Genomic DNA, 23,836 nt, shown 5'->3' on the forward strand with positions numbered 1-23,836 from the left:
TCCAGAGATGGAATTTAAAGAATTTGAGCCGCGGTTTAAATCCGCCAAAACCCGGTTTAAATTAAGCGCCGGCTTAAATCTTGAAACATTTGATACAATTTTAAGTGGAACCAACCATATCTAAACCGCGGCTTAAATTCAAACCGCCGCTCAAATTCTTTAAATTCGGCCACTGTATATGTTTCTAATCTTGAGAATCAATAAATAACTCTAGTCTTTAGTAAAATTCTTATGTCATGCTACGTCAAAAAAAATTGTCAAAATTTTTCATTACACATAAAACAAAGATTTAAAAAAAGCTGTGCTGTGTGATGGAGCCTCGTTTACTGATTAGTGGAGGCACGGTCTGCCTTGCAAATCTGGGAGGCTCATGTCTGCATAGCGGAGGCACATGGTGACCAGGGGTTCCTTTCCTCAACAAAAGAACGCATCCATAGAATCTTCGATTTCAAAACCATTTTTTACGTTGACTAAAGAAAATGAAGGCGTATTTTAAAGTGGAACTCAATTTAAAGGGAGTGTTCGCGAAAAACGAAAGGGGGTATAGGCGTAGTGCGATAAAAAAGCGCTTTTGATCGCTACTAATCTTACTTATATCTGTTGCGTCTATAAGGAGAAACTTGTTAAAGACGTCTTATACCGAATAACTTAGCGCCCATACAAATTCAGAAAATTGTAACATACTACTTAGACCGTAAAAATCAATTTAATTTCAAACAAATCATTCAGATATTACAACCTATAGTCATTGATTATCTTTCGCCACATTTGTATATAGTTTATATTTTATAATATTTTTTAATTAATTTGTTTGTTTCTCTTGTCGCTTGCGCAACTATCTAAGAATGCCGCACACCACTCACAATTTTCGAAATCCGTTGAAAACATTTTCTAAAAAAATAAAATATTATGAAATATAAACTTTATACAAATGTGGCGAAAGATAATCGATATCTATAGGTTGTAATATCTAAACGATTTGTTTGAAATTGAATTCATTTTTTACGGTCTAAGTAGTATGTTGCAATTTTCTCAATTTGTATGGGCGCTAAGTTATTCGGTATAAGACGTCTTCAACAATTTTCTCCTTATAGACGCAACAGATAGAAGTAAGATTAATAGCGATCAAAAGCGCTTTTTTATCGCATTAAGCCTATACCCCCTTTTCATTTTTCACGAATACTCCCTTTAAAGAAGGTGAACAATTCACAAGTGTCCTAGGAACCTTTTTGGTTTCTTAGGTATTTATTTCTGATAATTCTTACATTGTTCTCCTGCAGCAAAATTGCGTATGTAACTTCTAAAGGGAAACTATAATTGATTATAATCCGTCTTCAAAGTTATAATGTGGATATTTAATAGGGTTACCGTTGTTAATCGGACATTCCATTCTGTAAACATAGATAAAGATAGATTGCGCATAAGACGACATTTTTCACCTTGAAAGATATAAATGTACAGAGATGTTTTAAAGATATTCCTATTATATAGATTAACTAAGTCGGTTGTGAACATTGGCTGTTTTTATGTCATTGAGTACTTGTGGTGTACATGAGTTCTGTAGAGAGAAATTTAAGTTAGTTTAGTCCTTCTTCAGTTCTCGTCAAAATGATATATTGCTCAGTGAAATATTGTTGTTAAAATAGTTAAATTATAACACCAAACCACCCCGCTTATCATTGAAGTACACTTTGACCCCTAGAAGTATGAGTTCGCGGACTGTACAATTCTTGATGATTTTGCGTACTTAAGATATCTATGTTGATTTATTTATCTATGTCTGTAAACAATCTGTAAACAGACCCTTTAAGATAATTATGTTTATTAATGAGCTTTTCTAAATGTGGACAAACTTCGGTGCACTTTGAGTTACAAGATGTTCCTCAATTAAGGTTTTATTTGTTAAAATCACAAACATATCTTCGTCGTTTTCGCAAATACAAAGAAAGGCAGTTTCCAATTTTTTAGACTAGAACTAAATTGTCCTTCCAGAACTGAAAACTATAGAATGAGATATCCCTAATCCCGATTACTTAATCTGAGTATCCAATGGACACACTTTTGATTTTCTTCTCAAACCGTTCTTTCTTGGATATCAAAAATCAAAAACCGGTTTTTCTAAATTAGAGAGTCCCTCCCGTTTCTGTATATAATCTTAAACGGCTTCATATACGCGACTCTGGTTGGTTGAATTTTTACACTTTTCAGGATACAAGTACAAGATTACATTAGTCTCGATGTTAAGAAAAAGAGAGGATTAAGCATTAATCTCGATATCCACCATTCTAAAGTTTTCAGCTCAGAGCAATCTTGACCAAAAAAAATACCTTTTCTCAAAGTCCAAACTAAACGACTCTCACTAAGAAATTAGAGAAGATGAACATTTTCCAAAAGTTGAACCCATGAACCCAATATTGATAATAATTGATGATATAAAAATGTACTTTAAAGTAAACCGTGATCCATCTAACCAAACATTTATTAACAATACAAAAAAATACAGGTACATAATTATGAAAAAAATTATTTTAACGTACAAAGTGTAATGGTAGGGTTAGCAAAAGAAGTTAAATGCTAAAAGTTGCATTAAAAAAAATCGTTAGAAAATTGTCGATTGTGTCAAATTCATTATCTTTACCGTCATCTACTTTTAACTCATCCTGTCCTGCCTCTTCTCTCAAGTCCTTTCTGATAGTTCAGTCCTCTTCTATGATCTACCTTTCAGTACATTCTTTACCTGTCCTTAATTGCGTCTTCTATTCTACTTTCTCTTATATCCGTACTTATATTTCTGTCCTCTACACTGCTCTTTCTTTCTGTCCTAATCTCATAGAATACTGATGTCCTAATATGTCTTGCTTAATTCTTTTTTCTCCTAATCTGTCCCCAGGTCATTGTCCTATTCTGTCTCCATGTCCTCGTCCTAATCTGTCCCCTAAGTCCTTGTCCTATTCTATCTTCATGTCCATGTCCTTTTCTGTCTGCATATCTCCCTCCTCTTCCACCATGTCTTTGTCTTATTCTGTCTTTGTGTCCGTGTCCTATTCTGTTTCCATATCCCCCTCCTCAGCCTCCATGTCCTCCTCGACCTGCGAGTCCGCCGGCTTCTCGTATGCCCTCTCCAGGGGGTTCACGACCACTCCGTCCCATACACTCATCTCACTAGATAGAATAGGGTACAACTAGCGACAATTAACGGTGAAAATCATAACTAATAAATAAATTTAATAAAATCTTGCAATAGTAGTTAATCGCTTTTTTGTTAGTAATATAAACAATATATATAACAGTTTAATGACGACCTCCAAATCGTCTTCGAAATAGTTTTGGGTGCTAATCGTAGCTAATGTAAGAAGTAGAAGTCTTGAATATAAATCAAAAAATCCCTTGTCTTGACATTCTTAAAATGTGGTCTGCCTTTTTGTGCTTTCAAAATTACCCGAGACATTAGGAATAGATTGAAGTCAGAACGAACTATCTCCAGTAACCTGCAGACCATATTTTGGAAATGTCAGAACAAGGAGAATTTTGTGATTTTCCATGTAAAAGTCGTTTGATGAATGAATGCCGCAAATTATTTCAAAGATTAAAGACGATCTTAAAGCAGTCTGTTAAATCTAATGTTTGGTGTGGCACCCTGTATATTTACCTTGCAATACTACTGTTACCCTCAATCCCTAGTATCTGCTTATACCCTCCATGGCTGAGAACACGCAGTAAGGTTTGTGCTAGAAAAAGGGAACCATACAGGGTTACCATCAAAAGATGAGACTTCAGTGACGATTGTACGGAATGTTAACTGTCTAGTTTCTTATATCCCTGATTCACTGCAAATGTGAATTTGTTTATTTCCCTGCCAAATCATTTAATAAACCATTGCAAGGTTATATTCAGACCTATTTTAACATTGGGATCATCTACTTAAGGACTTTAAGTCGTCTTTACAGTATAATCCTGTATAAAACCCATAAAAGGGATTATTATCTAAATTTTAAGTAAACCCTTCATTGAACAAGTGCCAAGAATAATTCAAATTAGATTCCTATTATGGAACCTTTAGGCATGATAATATAAATATTTTCAGTTTTATATCCGAGATAGAAACGGCTTTTCTAGAGAGGCAATAATAGGCTTATAGAGTACAGAATGCACCAACGCGTGATAAAAAGAAGAGATTACTCATTCAAAATTAAACAGTTTTAATTTAGGATTACAATCCCTTTAACAAAGATCAATTTGAAGATTCTAGAATTAATTTGAACCTTCTGAAGTTTTGAAAATTATAAAAGATGTAGTTTTGGTCAGATTATATTTTTAAATAGGATCAAGTAATTAGAATTTTACGCGCGAATTAATTTTTCATTTTTAATAGTTGAAATCCCCCAAACATGTCTCCCGGCCAAACGCAAAAACTAAGAAGAAATATAAATCTTAAAAAATTAAAAAATTTTGCAATTTTAATTAATAAGTTTAGTAATATTTAATGTCACAGAAAAGAGTGAAACGATTTATTAAAAAATACATAATAATGGAAAAGAAGGGGAGCAGAAAAATAACAGTGGGGGGGGGGGGGTTTATATAAAAAAAATTTCGATAAATACCTGTCAGACAAACCAAGTCCTGTTCTTCTAGCGTCATAACGGTATGAATTCGAACCTGGAAATAGTTTCAGATAAATGCCAAATAAAGACGACATTCAAAACTAGGTTTAATCAATATTCATATACAGGGTTTCTCACAAAGGATAAGACTTCAAAGACGAATGTTCAGTACGTTTCCTTGCATTTTGTGTTACTTGTAGACGAAAACTGGCTTGTTTCTGTGCTTAATAATTTAGTAATTTATCAAAATATTCAATTGAGTGCAGAAACCAAAAATCAAGCTTCAAATTGTCATATTTTGAAAGTTTTTGGTCTTCTTTACAGTCACTGCCTTAAATAGTAAACCTATTATAGGATTTTTAGCTGTGCATTACCGTCTTTATGCGCAGGATTGACATTTATTAATGAAAATGCACTAATTCTAACATAAAAATCCACGATTTTTTTTTTGCAGAGTTCGATGAAAATGATAATAAACAATTAATGAACGGAAAAGAGGGGCGCGAAGAACAGCCTAGTTTATAAAAATTCAATATTACCTGGCCTCCTTCGCATGGATCTGAAATACCAGCACTACCGGGCAGGAAGAAACCAGCTGACAGCAGCTGCAGGACCCGCCGGTACGACTGTATCAAATAAAAATAAGAAAATGATTAAGAGAGAAATTAAAAACTTTGAACTGAGCTGGGAACTTTAGAATGGTGGATATCAGGATTAATGCTTAATCCACTCTTTTTCTTAATCTCCAGATTAAATAGTGCTTATACTCCTCATGATTAATTAACAGATCGGGATTAAGGATATCACATTCTAAAGTTTTCAGCTCTGAAAACTTTTGTTCAATTTGACTAGTTTATCCCATTTAAATAATTTAAGAAAAATTTGAAAAACTACACTTACAGCATTTATCAATTTAAATTCGTCCTACCGATGAAATATGATTGCTTTAAACATGATTGCGAGAAATATGATTGCTGGAAATATAATTGCTCGAAATCAGATTGCTAACCTGTGTAAGAGGAAGAGCTTGTCTGCCTGGATTATTAAGAATTGCATAATGAGCAATCAGATCCAGCATCCAAGGGGTTAAAGGAGCAAATCCTGGATAATAATAACAATGATAATAACAAAAATAATAATAACAAATATTTTCATGTAAAACAATCTGAATTTTTTTGTTTTTAAAGTAAACGAAACAATTCCATTTCCATCTGAGGAGTGTGGAACACCGCCTGATCATATGATTTATTACATGTTTGCTGACCGGTCCACCAATGAAAAGAATGTCTTTAAATTTGTTCTTTCTATTACATTTGGTTTTATCAGTAAAATTAAACACACGTTTTACGTTTTGCGTTTTTCGATCTATTTTTCTTCCTGTCTAAGGTATACAATAATCAAAAAGATTATTGTAAAATCTTAAAAAATACATCACGAACATATCTCAACGAAACATATCTAAACAATACATATGAAAACAGAACATATCCAACAACTAAATATATGAAAACTAGACATATGNTGAAGCGTCAGTTAAGTTTCTCATCTCATCCTAGTGACACTGAACTGGTTTTACAACATATGCAAAGTTTGCGTATATTAAACAAAAACTGTTAAACCGAGCCAACACAAATTACATCATTGCGTAAGTTTTACATATTTTTTCCACTAAAATTCAAAGTTTTTAAATCGTTCTAAAATTAGACCAAAATTATGACTGAAATACTTAACTGCCCAAAGAATTATTAAATTATTTAATTAATAATATATTTTTTCATTATTCCAATTGAGGATTAAAGGGAGTGTTTACGTAATTTATAAGTGAGCCTGCAATTTAAGAGTTACTAGACATATGAAAACAGAACATATCCAACAACTAAATATATGAAAACAGAACATATGAAAACAGAACATATCCAACAACTAAATATATGAAAACAGAATATATGAAAACAAAGTATATCAAAAAACAACATATCAATACACAAAACAGATGAATATACGAAGCATATCAAATACACAATATATCAAATCACAACATATCAAACCAAACTAAAGTTGTATTCGAGTTGAGCAAATTTTAAGACTAATTCTTTCTATACAATGTGTTAATAACTAAATCAGAGAGTTTCAATAAAAAATATCACAAATTAACTGAATGTAAAAGTGAAAGCACGTAAACAACTTATGTTCCCTCTCAAAAAACCTTTTTTTGTATTTTGATTTTTTCTTGGACTGGATATGTTTGTATTTTGATTTTTACGGTAGTTTTTCCGTCATTTTCTAATGTTTGATATGTTTTGTATGTGCTCCGGTATTTACCTGCAAACCGTTTCCTGAGATCATGCAGTAGTCTAACCAGGTTCTTTATAGTCGGCTGCTGGGCGCTTTCTTCAAACCATCTTAATTTTTCATTCAGGGTTTTAGTCAAAAACAATAATTTTCCCCACAAGTTTAGAATATATTTGTTAAATTTATTAAAAGTGTTTTTCGCCAAGCTGTGAAAAAAAATATTTAAAAAAAATTATTTTTGGGGAAAATAGATGAATTTTAGGTATAAAGTATCAATTACAACGAAAAACTTTTCCCCAATTTTCATTTTTAAAATCATCAATCGTTAAATTTGGCTTCTGATTTAGTTGAACCACAACTCTTCTACATTAAATTGCTCAAAAAAAGGTGGTTTAACTAAGTCGACGTAGTTTGAATACTTCTTGATATATATCAAATCTGGTCTCAGCCTTCAAAGCGTGAAGTATAGTTCATATCAATTCAAAATTTGAATAAGAAAATTATCTAACAATGGACTTATAACGGGTGAGCAATGTGCATAAACTATGTTCTTATAAAAGCTGAACTGTGATGTTCCCATGACTCAATCAGTTTATTGGTATAAGGTTACAATATGTACTACTTTGGTTCAAGTATCATCAGAATCAAACTTTGTTCTGATAGTCTTCTTTGTATGCTTGTTCTCTTCCTTTGCTGATGACAACTGCCAAGCGCCTAGGGATTGACGGAATCATTCTACATAAAGCCATGTCACATGTCCCAATGTACCAATATAAAACATCTGAGTAATCATCAGGAAGAGGTTGGATGAGGAGAAAATCACAAACCTCAACTCAAGCTTTGCATCAAGAAGATTTGAAGAGAACTTGACAGTGACAAGTTGTTATGTATAAAAATCATTGAGTCAATCCCTATGCGCCTGGTAGCTGACATCACTGCAAGGGAGGAAAACAAGTATACAAAGAAGACTATCAAAACAAAGTTTGATTCTGATGAAACTTGAACCAAAGTAATACATATATATATATACCTTATACCAGTAAACTGCTTATGAGATGTAATCATCATAGTCAAGCTTTTATATATTCAAAAGCCCTGATTTTTTTTTTGCTTAATCTGTGGTACAATTTGCCTTTCAAGGGACCGTTCACTTATTTGGGTAATTTCAGGGTAAACTGAACTGACTATTCGCTCTTGATTGGTAATAGTCTTACTTTTCAAAGACAACTGTGGCCGGAGAAAAAGCCGATTTTTCGTTCAGAATTCGAGCGCAAAGGGACGGTCCCTCTCTATAGACACTAATTGATGTTTTTTTTCAGTATGTTGTGAATCAAAATAAATTTCGAATATATTTAATACGAAAAACGTTAATTTCTTGCTAACTCAAATATCAAAAGTTTTAATATTTTAGTACATAATAACGAACACATAATGACATTAAAATATGATAAATTTAAATGTTATTGGGCTGCTGTTACTGAAAAAACATCAAATAGTGTCTATAGAGAGGGACCGTCCCTTTCCGCTCAAATTCTGAACGAAAAATCGGCTTTTTCTCCGGTCACAGTTGTCTTTGAAAAGTAAGACTATTACCAATCAAGAGCGAATAGGCAGTTCAGTTTACCCTGAAATTACCCAAATAAGTGAACGGTCCCTTTAAACTATAACTAGAAAATTACCCAAAACTTTTCAGAGATAAATCAGCGACATTTCTTCAAAAAAAGGACGACATATTTCGACAATATTCTGGTGTTTACTGTATAATAACAATGCTCTACCTTGAATGTCTGACTGCAGCATGAGCTGACTGCAATAGCTTAGCGTCAATATGTAGGGTTGGTTCAATCTTCTTTAGGTTAGGAGGGATAGTAGTTACCAGGATACGAGCTTAAGAAAACAAAATCATGAGCCGAAAAGCTTAGCGTCAATAACAAAATTAAATCAGACAATGCAATAGTCAAACTCAAAACTATCATGAAAACTTTTTTAACAATGTAGATTATTCTTCAGGGTTTAAGTGCTAAGCCAGGGTTTGAAGTTTGGAAAAAGAGGCAAAATATGTTGGTTGGCCTACCACCAGGAGCGTATTCAGAAATTTGTCCAGGGGGGGCTTACATTTTTTTCTTCCCAGGGGGGGGCCTCATCACCCGTTGGGATATGAAAACCCCCTGAAATCAATAGAGTTCACTGGTCAAGGGGGGGGGGGCTTAGCCCCAATAGCCCCCCCTGAATAAGCCTCTGCCTAGCACTAACTCATTAAATCAGTGATTTTGAAAGAAATTTTGAAGCGTCGACTTCTGATTGGTGGACGATGTATTTAAAAGAGCTCTCTTATTGGCTGAATTCTGGAGATCGGAGAAAACCAACCAATGACACTTCAAAGTCAATTCAAATAAAGAGGTATCCGATAACTTGAATTTTGACAGACTGAATGTTTTATAAACCAAAGACTTTGCTAATAATAAAGACGATAAATCTAATATAGAGAGTAAAATCTAATATAGAGAGTAAAATCTAATATAGAGTAAAATCTAATAAAGAGTAAAATCTAATATAGAGAGTAAAATCTAATATAGAGAGTAAAATCTAATATAGAGTAAAATCTAATATAGAGAGTAAAATCTAATATAGAGAGTAAAATGCGAGAAGCATTTTGTAAATATTTGTGTATTTTTACTATTTCTACATAACACAGATTTTACACAAGATTTGTAACGTTTTTGTTCAATAAAAGTTTGAAAGAGAGAGAAATGAAGACGATAAATTAGAAATTTATCTAACTATTGTACATGTACACCTGTACAGTGTACAGCTGTATTTTGACATCATTGGTTATTTGGGTTGCGCGAGGGTCTAACGATCGACATTAAAACCTTAGTTATTTAACACAATTGTGAATGTTTGTGTTAAAAGTTAACTAAAATTAATAATATGAATTTATATTTTGAAATTGTTGGATATGAGGATATGCGTAGAATTTGCGTATATTTTCTGATGCGCTATCTTTAATAAGCAAAATCTTTGATATGAACAGATATAAAAGCTGACCTCTGTTTTATTGAATCTTAAAGAATAAAAGATCTCGTTTCAGAGCGTTGTAAAAGAATATCACCTGTAGCCTCAGTATTGGAAAGATCGAACCCACGCTCATTTGGGAGCATCGTTAAAACCTCTTTAGGCTCCTTAACTTTCAATGACTCCCAAATCTGAAATAAAAATAAATAAAAAAGTGAAATTTGTCAGATTTAAAAAGGAGTTAGTATGACCAACAGGAAAGTTAAGATAGATAAAGTTGGTCAGAGCTGAAAACTTTAGAATGGTGGATATCGAGATCAATGCTTGATCTCCTCTTGATATTAATCTCCAAATTAATTAACCGATCGGGATTAAGGATATCCCATTCTAAAGTTTTCAGCTCTGAGTATTGGTCAGGGGATATATAAAGTTGGTCAGTGGGAAAAAAAGGTTGTCAGTCGGAAATAAAGTTGTTCAGTGGGAAAATAAAGTTGGTCAGAGGATTAAAAAAAAGGTTGTCAGCGGGTATATAAAGTTGGTCAGTGGGAAAATAAAGTTGGTCAGCGGGTATATAAAGTTGGTTAGTGGGAAAATAAAGTTGGCCAAAAGGTAAAAAAGGTTGTCAGCGGGAATATAAAGTTGGTCAGTGGGAAAATAAAGTTGGTCAAAGGGTAAAAAAAGGTTGTCAATTGGTATATAAAGTTGGTCAGTGGGAAAATAAAGTTGGTCAGAGGGTAAAAAAAGGTTGTCAATCGGTAAATAAAGTTGGTCAGTGGGAAAATAAAGTTGGTCAGAGAGTAAAAAAAGGTAGTCAGCCGGTATATAAAGTTGGTCAGAGGGAACATTAATCTAGTCAGCCGGTAAATTAAGTTTGAATTAATAAGACTTTGCCCTGGATGAAGCGGGCTTATAATTGTAATTAAAGGGACTCTAAGGTTAATTTAAAGTGACCCTTCATGCACAGATCATGCAAAGATAGCATCGCCTAATTTACAAGCGTACCCTTGAAATCTTAATATAATCAAAATTATGGAAGATACCATCGTGTTTCTGACTTAATAATTGTTCATTGCTGTTCCTTACAAACAAGAAATGCGCAAGTCATTTTTGCAGAGAAACCGCAAATGAAAATAAACAAAACATGGTTATCTAAATCCTACTTGATCAGACAAAGCTTACAAGGTCACCGTTGTAAATCAGGCATTGCCATCTTTTCTTGAAAGAACACTTGCTGTCCCTTTGACGGCCACAATATACCTTGTTCCCTAGAGCCTCTACAGCCTCCTTGGTTGGAAGAGTCTTGAGGACAACTACGAGGTCGGCCACGTTGTTCCCAGTCGTCATTGTTCCCTTCTTAAAGGAACCAACCTGTCTCACTTCCTCAATTTGCTAAAAAAAATATATATAATAAATAAGGTTTAAATTTTTTATGTTTTTTTTTAGGATACATCACACCAATCCCACTGTCATCTTGCCAGGCTACATTTATTGCATAAAACGTGCTGGGTCGACACTGCGCTAGGTAGCCTGACTGGACAGTGCGACAGACTGCATATACAGTACGTTTTGTACCGGCATGGATTATGCAGTTTTTGGATCCTTTTCTCAGCATTACTACACTGAATCCCAGATATTTGAATACATAGACCCTCATAAGTTTTTTGATAATTCTAAAAAACTTCTTTTACATTTTTTAATTCAAGGTAAATTAATAGCCCTGAAATATGAATGCAATTGATATAATAATATTAAACTCATTTTTCCGCGGCATTTGATCTTAAATATGTAATACGACATTATAAACTCTTGCTATGTATTCATATATCTGGGATTCACTGTATTCCACCTCAAGAATTGAGAAGGATGTGCAATACATCGAAACATGTTTTAAAAAATTTAAGTAACATAAATTTTTTAAGCCGTCTTAAACAATAAGTGAATATTTATAATTAACACTTTTTTCCCTTATTTTTTCTTTTCTGAAAAAAACCCAACTATTTTTCTTCATCGCTTGAAGTCAGCATCAAAATTTATGATTGAATATTATATAATTTGAGTATAAAATACAAATTTTATATGGAAGTTTGTACAAGAAAACTTTGAAAAAATACGTTTCGAACAAGAATGTTTTCTTAAAAAATTAAGTAAATTTAAGTAAGTTCAAAACTCAATGTTAATAAAGTAAGAAAAATAAGTGAAAAAAGATTCTTTTTTAACTGATGGTTCCGTCTGAAAAGCTAGGAACGTTCTCAACTTCCTATCCATTTGTATCTACTCCGTGTTCAGAAATAAATATGTTTATTGATACAGGGGAAATTAGTTCCAAAACTAACAGTGTTAGAAATGGGCCAAATCTGCAACGTTATCTTTTCAAGCGTTTATATCCCAAGAACCCAGTCTTTCAATTTGTGCCTATTTCTATCACTCGTGTTAAAAATGGGCCAAGTGTTAGTTTTGGAACTAAGGTCTTCTGTAGTATGCCTAAATGAGTAAATATCTAAGAAATGAAATGAAATGAAAAAAATAGTGAAAGATTAAAAAGAGTTAAATGCCCGAATTATAACGGTATCCTTTGAACCTGTGCCTAATTCTGACTTATCCTATGAAAAATCAGACCTCATAAATTTAATTAATATTTGCCTCCGATATTAAGAAAAAAATATATATCGCTAAAAATCGTGATAATTTGATGTTTAAGAATTAAGTTTATAAGCAGTGATTATCAGTAGAAAATATCAATATTAAGGATATTGAATTTTCCTAAAGAAAATAATTTTCTTTATTTATTTTCATCAAGAACATTTTTGCTTTTTAATGACATTTTTTCCTTTCATTTGAAATAGTTTCTCTTGGAGATATGGAAGGGGGGGGGGAACTTTTTAAATCTTTTTAAGTTTGTGCTATTTTCCTAAAAGTTTAAGATATTGAATCTGCAAAAAATGAAATATTTTAGTGTTTACAACCTTGACCCCAGAGTGTCATCATAAAATGAAACACATGTCAAATTATGTACTTAATAATACTAAAACAATATAGAAAACACTTCTAAGAATGTCTCTCCCCACCACCGAGAATTCCAAAAAATTTGTGAATATGTAAAGTTTCAGTTTCGTTTTGTAGATTTCGTTATAAAACTTCAAATGGTTCTAGAAATCCAGAAGTCCCAAGTGAATTGAGAAAAGAAGCTTAACAAATGTTTTAATATATTACATATTTTTCAATTAAGATCCTGCCCCAAAAAAATAAATTAAAACTATTTAAACATACTTTTAACATCAGGGTTAGTGTGTGTGTGTGGGGGGGCGGGGGGCCAAATGATAACTAGAAAAATGAAGAAAAAAAACATCCCTGTCAAATTAGGAATGAATGAATGGTATTAATCCTTCCTTGTTGAATGAAAATTATAATATTCGCCTAATGTAGGATAAACGTACCACTTTCAGGCAAAATACCACTTCACGTTAACAATAGAATAATAAGCTTAATAAATAACCGGAGAAAAACATAAGATTTTATCCCAAGAGAAAATATTTTAGAATCCCCCACCTCCATGCAAGGCGAATTTTAAAATATATATACATTATTATATTTTAGTCAAAAACGTTTAGAACCTTTTGATTTGAAATTAAACATAGCATACTTAGAAAAAAAACATTAATATCTAGGGTTTTTAAAATACTTAGTACAATGTTAATTGTATGAAGTTACGCATTCATCCCCCCCCCCCCCCCCCCCCCCCTTAATTTCTTTGTTGGAGTTGCCGTTTACTTTGAGCCCAAGATCTTTCTTAAAATCAAATATATTAGTTACTATCTGTTTACGTTATGAATCCCTATCTGTCTCCATGCCCAACCTTCGATTCATGCTGCACTGATTTTCTCTTTAGTTTTCTTTTAGTGTATGTGTTTTTTTTAAATGCTATAATTTAATTAAAGAATTTGGTTAACAGGGGGGCTCAGCTAAAACAGTCCTAGACTATTGAGTCCGCCTGCTGCGGAAAATAATATTTTACATATTGTGATTTTTAAAAATTAATTCGTAATATTGTTTTTTTTTCTGCAGAAATAAATGATTTGATTTTGAAGTTGTGGCAGCAATAAAAACGTAAAAGCAAAAAAACTGAAATGCGCTAAAGTTTACATTTGCATTAAATCCGAAAATTCTCGCAAGATGTAGTTCCGAATTAAACAATTGGGTAGGATAAACGGTCGTAAAGAAGGGCGGAAAATGGAGATAGGATGATCTTTTAGCAAACGCTTATCACTGAAACTTTGCTATCTTTTAAACATTAGCATAGTCATAGGTATTTGCCAACTGATAATTGCAAATTTATACCTCCCCCACAGAAATACACCACTCCCCCACCTGGTGCTAACCTCCCCCTACAGAAATACATCCCCCCCCCCACCTGGTGCCAATAGGCATCACTTACAAACCAGAAGAAGGAAACGATTGTATCTTTAAGATGCAAGCAGGGAATTAAGATATTTTGAAATTGTAACTAAAATATGCTTTAATTTACAAATGAGATTAAAATTAGAAGACTGAGAAGTGCCAATGGAACCATACAGAGTTAGAAGTGCTAATGACATTAGAGCGAGTATTAAGTAACAATGGAACTAGAAAAAGTTAGAAGTGGCAATACAACTTTACAGAGTGCCAACGAAAGTAAAAATAAATAAAAAATATGCAACTTGAAAAGTACATATGATACACTAAAGTGTTATTAGTAGCAATGAAAATAGAAAGAGTTTCAAGTGACAATGAAACTAAATAAGAGTTAGAAATGGCAACGAAACTACTAAACAAGAAAGGGTTAGAAGTGGCAAGGAAACTAAAAATGTTGGAAGTGACAATGACACTAGAAAGAATTGGAAGTGGCAATTAACCCTTAAGTGAAAATTGGCAATGAAACAAAAAAAGAGATAAGTGACAATGAAACTAAAGAGTTAGGAATGGCAATGAAACTAAAAAAGTGAGAGGTGGCAATGGAAAAAAATGGAGAGGTGGCAATGAAACTGAAGAGTTATAAGTAGCAAAGAAACTTAAAAGTGAAAATTAGCAATAAAATCAAAAAAAAGTGAGAAGTGACAAAGATATTAGAAAAAGTTAGAAGTTTCAATTGAATTAAAAAGAGTTAGAAGTGCCAAATGAACTAAAAAGAGTTATAAGTGACAATGAAACTAAAAAAGTTAAAAGTGCCAATGGAATAAAAAAGAGTTATCAGTACCAATGGAACTAAAAAGTTATAAGGGACAATGAAATTAAAAAAGTGAGAAGTGGCAATGAAACTAAACAAGTGAGAAGTGACAATGAAACTAAAAAAGTGAAAAGTGACAATAAATATAAAATAGTTAGAAGTGGCAATGAAACTAAAAAAGAGTTGAGGGCGGAACCCCTAAAAAAAGGTTGTGTGGGCGTAACCCCCCTCCAATCCACTTAATCTTAAACATCAAGCATCATACTCATCTAACAGGTGTATCTTTTACCGCACAGGGATGTACATGCATCCTTAAAGTTAAAAAGTGGCTAAACCCTTTAACATAAATTTGTTAATAAAACGATTTTCTAACTTAGCCCCGTATTAAAAGGGAAAATGCTTTCAATTTACAGACCTGAGAAAAAGTTGGTCGCAATTAACATGGGATTAGAAAGAAAGTTTTTTTTGTTTAATTTTTGTTTAAGAAATATTTTATAAATCTATATAAAGGAATGTGTGTATATTTTAAAAAGGGTAGGATGATTTAAAAAATTATACCAATTTTAATAGGAACAGAACCTGCATGAACAGACTTAGAACCCTAAGCCTTTTGCACCTTATTTGGGGACAGGGTGGGGTGGTGGTGGTGGTTGGGGGCTGTGGGTCCCACATTCTGTCATCGTGGTAATATTACAGTAATTATATCTGTTTACAAAATGTTTACTTATGTATGTTATTCAAACCAGAGAGAGAATAATAAACATCATAATAAAGTTAATAGAAAAGAAGCAGAGGAATGTATATTATATATACAGGGTTAGAAGAAACATTTGAAAATACAAAATGTTAAATATTTAGATTTTTTATATTTGTGAGAAATTTCTAAACTTCGTTTCATAATTTCGAACAATGAGTTTTAAGAAGTTATAAAATACACAATTCATAAAATATAAGGGGTCCATTCTAAAGATATGCATAAAAAAAATATTGCTAAAGCTAAATTTTAAAATATTTTTATCAAGAACTGGAAAGTGTGAACATAAAAACGAGCAAGTCAAATTATGAATAATTTGATGACTGAAAAATAATATTGAGGCCAAAACTTGTGAATCCAGGGATTGAGCAGTCATTGGACTAAACTAATCCCTTTCATATATCCCGAAGTGGTCTTACCCTTCCGAGGACAATAAAATTAGGGATCAAGCATAGTCCCTCAAATTTAAAAGATGACACAATGGATATCAGGATATAGTGTTGTGAATTAGTTCATTCATAAGTTTTGACCTCTAAAAAGAGATATGAAGTGTGAATGCTGTGCAAGGTTGCACCCCTCTAGAAGGATTATAATAGCTTTGTATTTTATAAAAATCCAGGGGTGTATGTTTTCTCAACACATCATTATTCTTCTCCCCTTACTTTGAGCCCAAGATCTTTCTTAAAATCAAATATATTTGTTACTATCTGTTTACGTTATGAATCCATATCTGTCTCCATGCCCAACCTTCGATTCATGCTGCACTGATTTTCTCTTTAGTTTTCTTTTAGTGTATGTGTTTTTTTTAAATGCTATAATTTAATTAAAACCCCCCCCCCCAATCGTTAAAAATTCTGAAAATTATACACCCCTGTTTATAGAAATCAATGTGGGCGTTTGTGTGCTCAACTAATTAGTAATTAACTTTCTTGAACCATTATTTACAGTTCCGTGTTTTCTTATAAATCACAAGCTAAAACGCCTAGCGTTATTCGTGGAATTAAGACACTCTACAATTATGAAAAACAAACTCAAATCTAAATTTTTCTAAAAAGATTCAAAAAGATTGAAAATAATAGAATCAGATATTTCTGTTAAGAAAAATTTGACAAATCCTAAAAAAAGGGACCTAGAAACCAACCTCTTTGGTTATAAAAAAAAGTATTAACAATAATTTACCAATTTGCTAAATTTATTTTTCGCGAATACTCTATTTTACTGTTCAATGAAATCATTGAAACAAACATCAGGAATGTTGGTAACAAAGTTTTTGCAATAATTATTTATAATTTGTGACGTCAAGAAATGTAAAACGTCATTGTTTTCTAGTGTCTCAGTCAAACCAGGACATGGTTTTATACACAACCTTACTAAGGATAAATAGGTAAACTTGTAGGTAAAATAGAACTGTTTGTAAACATGGAACTTGTTTGTTAACATGGATCTTGTTTGTTAAAATGGAACTTGTTTGTAAACATGGAACTTGTTTGTAAACATGGAACTTGTTTGTAAACATGGAACTTGTTTGTAAACATGGAACTTGTTTGTAAACAGAACTGTTTGTAAACATAGATCTTGTTTCTTAACACGGAACTTGTTTGTAAACATGGAACTTGTTTGTAAACATGGAACTTGTTTGTAAACATGGAACTTGTTTGTAAACATGGAACTTGTTTGTAAACATGGAACTTGTTTGTCAACATGGAACTTGTATGTAAACATAGATCTTGTTTGTTAACATGGAACTTGTTTGTAAACATAGAACATGTTGGTAAAATAGAACTGTTTGTAAACATAGATCTTGTTTCTTAACACGGAACTTGTTTGTAAACATAGATCTTGTTGGTAAACATAGAACTTGTTTGTTAACATGGAACTTGTTTGTAAACATGGAACTTGTTTGTAAACATGGATCTTGTTTGTAAACATGGATCTTGTTTGTGAACAAAGATCTTGTTTGTAAACATGGATCTGTTTATAAACATATATCTTGTTTGTAAACATAGAACATGTTTGGTAAATATGGGAATAAATATCCAGATTTTACTCGATTTAAAAAAAAAATGTTAACTCTTTTTATCATTTCCAGTGAATATTCTCTTCCCAACCCACCAAAACTCCTTTAATCTTGATTCCTGAGTTGGAATCAAATCAATGAATAGTATAGTCTATAGTATTCGGTTAAGAATGTGGTAGCATTTACGTAATGACCAATGTGACATATATTAAGAACCCCCCACATCTGTATAAGGGGGTTTGCACCCTTTTTGGGCCCAAACCCCCAGGAAATCATAGATTTCACAAATCTAAGGTGGGACTAAGCCCCCATAGCCCCCCCCCTTAATACGTCTCTGTCTACAGCTCCTGAGAAAGAATATCAATGTATTTTCAACACAACATAAAATCTTTCATCCTTCCCTGTTATTCTTAGATAAAAATCTGACCTAATTAGTGTCTGAATGTCTAAATATCCAGTTTTTCTGTCTATACAGCCTATTCTGTCTATTATGTTAGTCTGCGCTCTTAGACCTTGTTCAGACCTTGTTCAGACGACAGTTATATCTTTTGTAGATATTTTTTATCTCTTTTTTCTAAAGTTCTGAGTTGGGTTTTAGGAGTAAAAAAGTTTTTTTTTGCAGTTTTTGGTTGATATTTTACCCCTTGGATCCGGATCCTAACCACTGTCTATGTGGTCAATCATGTCTATCATGGCTGTCTTTTGTCTAATGTATATATATACAGAAGTAATTTCAAGAGACACTCAATGCAAAGATGACAGTGCCCGATTCATAACAGTACCCTTGAAACCTTTGTTTGGTCAATAATTTGTAAATTATTGTTTTTCTAGGTTTAAAAGCATTAAGATAATTCCTATACGTCTTCCTACAGTAGAAATGCGCGTTTAGAGAAACTACAATTAAAATCATTCAGTTTTCAAAATTATAAACATTGATATTTTATTTATACTTAATCAGGCAAAGCTTTTAAGGGTACGGGCACCTTTGCATGAAGGGTCACTTGCAGTTACGCTTACAGTCCCTTTAATCTTGAAGCTGATATGTTTTTCATGTTTATTGTCGGAAATGGTAAATATTCAGTTATGTTGAGTTGGGATGCTAGCGAAAATACATGTGCAAAAATTTGCTTAAGTTTTAACGATCTGAAACGCAAAGGGCATAAAGGGGGAAGTGAGGGGGGGGGGTGGCAAGGTGTTACAATTAGAAAAACAGAAAGCTTTGTCAACCTAGTCTTTCATATTTGTTTGTTTTAGAGTTTAGAACATGTTGACGAGTCAGGTTGAGAAGCAAATATTTCACAATGTAGTTAACTAGATTTTAAAGCGCTTCAAACCCTTTTACATACGTTTACAAAAAATTGATTAATTTTTCTCTAAAAATCATTTATTTTACCTAATTAAGCGAATAACACCCTACTTTTGTTTCGAATTTTTGGCTCTTCGTTGCTTTGTTAGGATCTTGGGACACCCTGTAGAATAAATAGTTGCTTCGTTGGGATCTTAGGACACCCTGTAGTATAAATTGTTGCTTTGATAAAATATTAGGACACCCTGTAGTATAAATAGTTGATTTGTTCAAATATTAGGACACCCTGTAGTATAAATTGTTGCTTTGATAAAATATTAGGACACCCAGTAGAATAAATAGTTGCTTTGTTAAAATATTAGGACACCCTGTAGTATAAATAGTTGCTTTGTTAAAATATTAGGACACCCTGTAGTATAAATAGTTGATTTGTTAAAATATTAGGACACGCTGTGGTATAAATAGTTGCTTTGTTAAAATATTAGGACACCCTGTAGTATAAATAGTTGATTTGTTCAAATATTAGGACACCCTGTAGTATTAATAGTTGCTTTGTTAAGATATTAGGACACCCAGTAGTATAAATAGTTGCTTTGTTAAAATATTAGGACACCCTGTAGTATAAATTGTTGCTTTGTTAAAATATTAGGACACCCTGTAGTATAAATTGTTGCTTTGTTAAAATATTAGGACACCCTGTAGTATAAAATGTTGCTTTGTTAAAATATTAGGACACCCTGTAGTATAAATAGTTGCTTTGTTAAAATATTAGGACACCCTGTAGTATTAATAGTTGATTTGTTAAAATATTAGGACACCCTGTAGTATAAATTGTTGATTTGTTAAAATATTAGGACACCCTGTAGTATAAATAGTTGCTTTGTTAAAATATTAGGACACCCTGTAGTATTAATAGTTGATTTGTTAAAATATTAGGACACCCTAAAGTATAAATAGTTGATTTGTTAAAATATTAGGTCACCCTGTAGTATTAATAGTTGCTTTGTTCAAATATTAGGACACCCTGTAGCATAAATAGTTGCTTTGTTAAAATATTAGGACACCCTGTAGTATTAATAGTTGCTTTGTTAATATTAGGACACCCTGTAGTATAAATTGTTGCTTTGATAAAATATTAGGACACCCAGTAGAATAAATAGTTGCTTTGTTAAAATATTAGGACACCCTGTAGTATAAATAGTTGCTTTGTTAAAATATTAGGACACCCTGTAGTATAAATAGTTGCTTTGTTAAAATATTAGGACACCCTGTAGTATAAATAGTTGATTTGTTAAAATATTAGGACACCCTGTAGTATAAATTGTTGCTTTGATAAAATATTAGGACACCCTGTAGTATAAATAGTTACTTTGATAAAATATTAGGACACCCTGTAGTATAAATTGTTGCTTTGATAAAATATTAGGACACGCTGTAGTATAAATAGTTACTTTGTTAAAATATTAGGACACGCTGTAGTATAAATAGTTGATTTGTTAAAATATTAGGACACCCTCTAGAATAAATAGTTGCTTTGTTAAAATATTAGGACACCCTGGAGTATAAATAGTTGATTTGTTAAAATATTAGGACACCCTGTAGTATTAATAGTTACTTTTTTAAAATATTAGGACACGCTGTAGTATAAATAGTTGATTTGTTAAAATATTAGGACACCCTCTAGAATAAATAGTTGTTGTGTAAGGACATTAGGGCAACCTGTATATAGAGTAAAGTTTCTCTATTAGGATCTTACAACACACTGTAGTAAAAAGATGCTTTGTACAAACCTTAGGAAGTTAGGACACCCTGTACAGTAAATAATTAGATTGTTAGAATTGTAAGACACCCTGTTTAGAGTTAATTCTAATTTCCACAGCTAAAGCTAAATATATTGCATATTCAAGTGTCAAGAGAGTCAAGCTCGAGGTATTCAGCTAATTTACGTTAAACTTAATACTCCCTCATAAACCTTTAGTTCTAAGAGTCCTTTACTGTGTTTATAATTAGTAGCTTGCCCCCCCCCCATCTCATGAACATGTTCCCTTTAATCCCCTGAACATGTTCCCTTTAATCTCCTGAACATGTTCCTTTTAATCTCCTGAACATGTTCCCTTTAATCCCCTGAACATGTTCTCTTTAATCCCCTGAACATGTTCTCTTTAATCCCATGAACATGTTCCCTTTAATCCCCTGAACATGTTCTCTTTAATCTCCTGAACATGTTCCCTTTAATCCCCTGAACATGTTCCTTTTAATCCCATGGACATGTTCCCTTTAATCCCCTGAACATGTTCTCTTTAATCCCCTGAACATATTCCCTTTAATCCCCCTGAACATGTTCCCTTTAATCCCCTGAACATGTTCCCTTTAATCTCTTGAACATGTTCACTTTAATCCCCTGAACCTGTTCCCTTTAATCCCCCTGAACATGTTCCCTTTAATCCCCTGAACATGTTCCTTTTAATCTCTTGAACATGTTCCCTTTAATCCCCTGAACATGTTCCCTTTAATCCCCTGAACATGTTGCCTTTAATCCCCTGAACATGTTCTCTTTAATCCCCTGAACATGTTCTCTTTAATCCCCTGAACATGTTCCCTTTAATCCCCTCAACATGTTCCATTTAATCCTCTGAACATGCTCCTTTTAATCCCCTTTAACTTTTTCAATTAATTCTAAAAATGTCCTCTTTAAGGGTTCCCTTTCATCTAATCCCCTTTAAGATATTCCCTTTCATCCCCTATAAATACATTAAATCCTCCCTTCTATCCCTCAACAGAACGCATTTCTCTTTATTCCCCTTTAATTTTCTAGAAAGTTTATGAACCTATGAAAGACCGTGTATGGATCGCGAATGTTTAATACTGAAGCAATATTCCAATTTGCAATTTTCCAAATATGCGCAAAATTGCAAACTCAAGCCTCACCAATGGTTTTTCAAGAATTCTTAAAGAGGGACTGTAAGCGTAATTTTAAGTGACCCGCCATGCAATGCTCTTAGTAAGAAAGTAATTATTTATGAAATTTAACAAAAACTTGAGTGTTTAAAGAGAAAATATTTGAAATCCTCCCAAAATAGAGGTTGTGGGAATATTTCCTCCCGATTCAAAAAAAATATAAAGAATTGAAATCAAAGGAAAAGTAAAGGTACATATTTATTCAGGCGCGGGTAAATTTTGCCCCCCCCCCTAGAATTTTTTTACCCCCTAGAAAAATATCATGATGTATATTAAATTATTGGTTTTAGTTGGGTTTGATTTGCATTTTCCACTCTTTTCTGGCATTTACCAACTCCATCAAATAAAGGCTTCATTTCCTACCTTTCAGCTTTCACCTTGTTTTATATTCTTCATTATAGTCATTCATTTTATATTAACTGCAAAGATCTGTAAAAGACTGAATTTATTTTAAGTAACATAAATAATAGTTTTACTCAAAAAAAAGTAAATTTCTAATAACTAAAATTTTCCTGTCGTCAATGTAGTATGGTAAGATCTTAAATAAATCTAACATGGAAATGACATTATTTAGAAGTAAAAATGTATTCTTCATTGCCCATACCCTAATTTTTCTATTAAAAAACATCTAATTGTAATGACATTAACTTTTACTTTAGAAATTTAGAATCATTTAGAATATGTTGACTTAAAATCTGAAATATCTGAAGTATCTGCACATTCAAATTATTTTCGTGTGCGAATTTTAAAGATATTCAATTTTAAAATCAACTTTTTTTTTTAAAAACAAATTCCATTGTCGCCACTGCAAGTCATATCATGCAACCTTGTAACAAAACTTTGCAACAAAAAATTGCGCACACTAATAATAAATCACGCAACCTTGCTACATAAGAAAACACGCAACCTTGTAACATAATGAATCACGCAACCTTGCATATAAATAAATACCCTAGTAATGTAATTAGCTTTTACCTTTTTTTGCTTTGTTTAATGGACCTTGTATGAAAACTCAAAAGGTGACTGATCGTTTATAAATTATAAATATAAATTTTACTGAACCATTTATTGTGTGGGTAATTTTAAATATGTTGAAAATGGTTAAAAAGAAACAAGATTTTTAAAGCTCAAGTCATTAGTGAAAGTTGTTGACCTGGTTAAATCAGGAACCAGCTGAATATAATTATATTGAAATTATTCTAGATTTAACTAGCTTCTTCAAGTCTTCAGGAATCTGGAGTTATGAAACATCTATACAATAAAGCTACTTTCAATTGAAAAAATAAATTGAAATTAAATTTTTTTCGAAGAAAAATTAAACTAAAATAAGGTTCAAGAGATCAAAATGTTAATGCATATTTCTAGATCCTATTCTGTACTGTTGTGTTGTTTTTAGAATCTATTTTTAAACCCGTATTTTTTGTTATCAATTTTTGTCCCAAGTGAAAAATAACCCCTGCAAATTTTTAAGAAAAAAAAATCATTATGTTAAAGTTCTAGCCCTAGTAAGATTCAATCTGTTGCATTTTATTTTGTGAAAAAATTTAAATAAAATCATAAAAATATACCCTCCCAATAATATTTTTTCTAAACAATCGGGCATTTGCTATCGAAGAAAAGCCAGGGTTTAAAAAGTGATTTTGCCTAACATTTTTCTGGTGGAGAATTACATGAAATTTAAAAATACAAATGT

At 32.3% G+C, this 23,836-nt stretch overlaps 1 protein-coding gene across 1 annotated transcript in view; it reads right to left on the reverse strand.

Moving 5' to 3' along the window:
* Nucleotides 1–2,461: 2,461 nt before the first annotated feature.
* The window catches only part of LOC111718098 (interleukin enhancer-binding factor 2), a 31,502-nt gene continuing 10,127 nt past the window's right edge, over nt 2,462–23,836 (reverse strand). Inside the window, exons 3-11 of the mRNA XM_023493592.1 lie at nt 11,166–11,297; nt 10,006–10,099; nt 8,672–8,780; nt 6,924–7,003; nt 5,611–5,702; nt 5,141–5,227; nt 4,602–4,656; nt 3,650–3,728; nt 2,462–3,162 (exon numbers count right to left, since the gene is read on the reverse strand). Of these exons, the coding sequence (XP_023349360.1) occupies nt 3,042–3,162; nt 3,650–3,728; nt 4,602–4,656; nt 5,141–5,227; nt 5,611–5,702; nt 6,924–7,003; nt 8,672–8,780; nt 10,006–10,099; nt 11,166–11,297 (849 nt within the window). The 3' untranslated portion in view covers nt 2,462–3,041. The remainder of the gene's footprint in view (nt 3,163–3,649; nt 3,729–4,601; nt 4,657–5,140; nt 5,228–5,610; nt 5,703–6,923; nt 7,004–8,671; nt 8,781–10,005; nt 10,100–11,165; nt 11,298–23,836) is intronic.

Source organism: Eurytemora carolleeae, unplaced genomic scaffold, assembly GCF_000591075.1.
Source record: "Eurytemora carolleeae unplaced genomic scaffold, Eaff_2.0 scaffold1113, whole genome shotgun sequence".
Lineage (NCBI taxonomy): Eukaryota > Metazoa > Arthropoda > Copepoda > Calanoida > Temoridae > Eurytemora > Eurytemora carolleeae.